This window comes from Rhagoletis pomonella, unplaced genomic scaffold (genome assembly GCF_013731165.1).
Source record: "Rhagoletis pomonella isolate Grant_MI unplaced genomic scaffold, Rhpom_1.0 Rhpom_scaffold_00003, whole genome shotgun sequence".
Classification (NCBI taxonomy): domain Eukaryota; kingdom Metazoa; phylum Arthropoda; class Insecta; order Diptera; family Tephritidae; genus Rhagoletis; species Rhagoletis pomonella.
This window is the reverse complement of record NW_023458557.1, coordinates 68,828,076-68,830,158: the sequence shown is the minus strand read 5'-3', so window position 1 is coordinate 68,830,158 and position 2,083 is coordinate 68,828,076. Positions and strand designations below refer to the sequence as shown.

The window sequence follows — 2,083 nt, the reverse complement described above, 5'->3', positions numbered from 1 at the left end:
AGAGATGAATGTGGAAATCTGGTAAAATATGTCCAGATAACGCTTGAGTTGTGCAGGGAACACTTTTCAACTAATGTATAGGGACGAAACTCATGGTCCTCCAATTGGCCAAGACGAAGTTAGAACAGCAATAAGGAGACTTAAAAACAACAAGTTCCCCGGAGCAGACAGTATACCGGTTGTGCTGTTCAAAACCGGAAGCAAAGTGCTGGTCCACCGTATGCACCAGGTATTAAGTAGAATTTCGTCTGATGAATAAATGCCCTAAGATTGGAATCTCGGTGTACTTTGCATAATCTACATGAAGGGAGATCCAGCCGTTACAGCGTATTGCCGCGCAATAAGCCTCCTTAATATTACATACAAGACCCCGCCAACTATTCTGTGTGAAAGAGTGAAGATCTTCACGAACCACACTAGTGTGCATTTAGACCTGGTAAGTCCTCTATTGACAGGATTTTCACAGCCCGCCAGATTCTAGAAAAGATACTCGATATGCAAATTGGCACACTCCATTTTTTCGTTGATTTTAAGCTGCTTTTGATAGTACGAAGAGGAGTTGCCTATATGATGCCAGGTGTAAATTTGGGATCCCCGCAATTCTAATACGGCTATGTAGAGTGACGTTGAGCACAACTTTCCGCTCCGTTCAAATTGGAAATGACCTCTCCGCGCCCTTTGAGACCAAACGAGGTTTTACACATGGTGATTGGTGATTTATCCTCATGCGATTTTTTCAACCTGATGCTGGAAAGCGTTATAAGAGCTGCCCATCAGAATCGCAGCGGCACCATAGAAAGCAAAAGCATGATGCTGCTGGCGTTTGCAGATGTTATTGATATCGTTGGCCCGAAACCCAGGGCTGTCAGCGCTACATTTTGCAGCTTAGACAAAGAAGCTAACGAGGTTGATCTGGCAGTCACCGAGGACAAGGTAAAGTACTTCTTGGCAACACATAAAAAGTCTTCGTGTATTGGGACGCACGTAGTCATAAGTATCTTTGAAGTAGTGAAAGACTTTGTTTACTTGGGATCCAGCATAAAAACCACCAATAATGTCTGTCTGGAGATAAAGCGAAGAATAACTCTTGCCAACAGGTGCTAATTTGGGCTCGGTCTATCAATGAACAAAAAAAAACGCTATACAAATCTCTCATCATGCCTGTCCTTTTATATGGCGCAGAAACATGGACGATGTCTAACAAAGATGAGAAAGCTCTGGGGGCTTTCGAGAGATCCCGCACGCGTGTGTGACGAGTACCGAAAAAGATGGAATGACGAACTGTATTAGCTTTTTAACGACATGTATAGTAAATGTCTCACACACTCATAATGTCACAGCACTATTGGATAGCTGGCTCCTATCCTTCAGAAGCACTGAATGCAGCTCCTCTAAGATTCGGGGTTGTGTAAAGTGATGACCCGTGGGCATATCTCAATCTTAAGCATTTGCCCGATAAGGAATAGATCCACATGCTATTAAACACAAATTTAGGCTTGGATTTTCATATGCGTTTCCCATACCAAAGAGAATGACGGAGTGGCCACGTTGCTCATAAGCAAGCCATTTGTATCAGCACTTTCGGATCCAATATGGACTGGGGTGTAGGGAAAGGAATCTTATTCTGAAGAGCTTGGTGTAGACCAGTCCTTGCGTCTGGCACCTTTGAAAAATAGCCTTGCTAGGAAAGACAGAGTAGTTATTAACTCAGATAGTCAGTACAATTCTTGGCTTTATCATCTGCTAAAATCAAGTCTAAGCTAGCCAAATAATGTACGATGTAGCTTTGCTCGGTGGGTGTTTCAAAGTAATTTTTTGTGGCAAGTCTAGTGTAGGTGGCATACAAATAAATTACAGTAATTTCATAAAATAGACCTCTTCAAACCTGAGTTTGTTATAATAAACATATGTATATAAATTCTAAACTAAACTTCTTAGGGGCATATTGTTAATTACAAAATTTGCATACAAAATTTCCGGATATGCAGGTGGTGCACGAAATGACATGTTTTGTCTGTCATAATATAATTCATCCTACAACGGCAGTCAAAATCTTTTATATGACTAGCAATTGCACATTGCA

At 41.5% G+C, this 2,083-nt stretch overlaps 1 protein-coding gene across 1 annotated transcript in view; it reads left to right on the top strand.

Annotated features, from left to right (window-relative positions):
- Positions 1-660: 660 nt before the first annotated feature.
- LOC118736351 (lachesin) overlaps positions 661-2,083 on the top strand; it is a 74,313-nt gene continuing 72,890 nt past the window's right edge. Inside the window, exon 1 of the mRNA XM_036466444.1 lies at positions 661-933. Coding sequence (XP_036322337.1) covers positions 661-933 — 273 coding nt within the window. The remainder of the gene's footprint in view (positions 934-2,083) is intronic.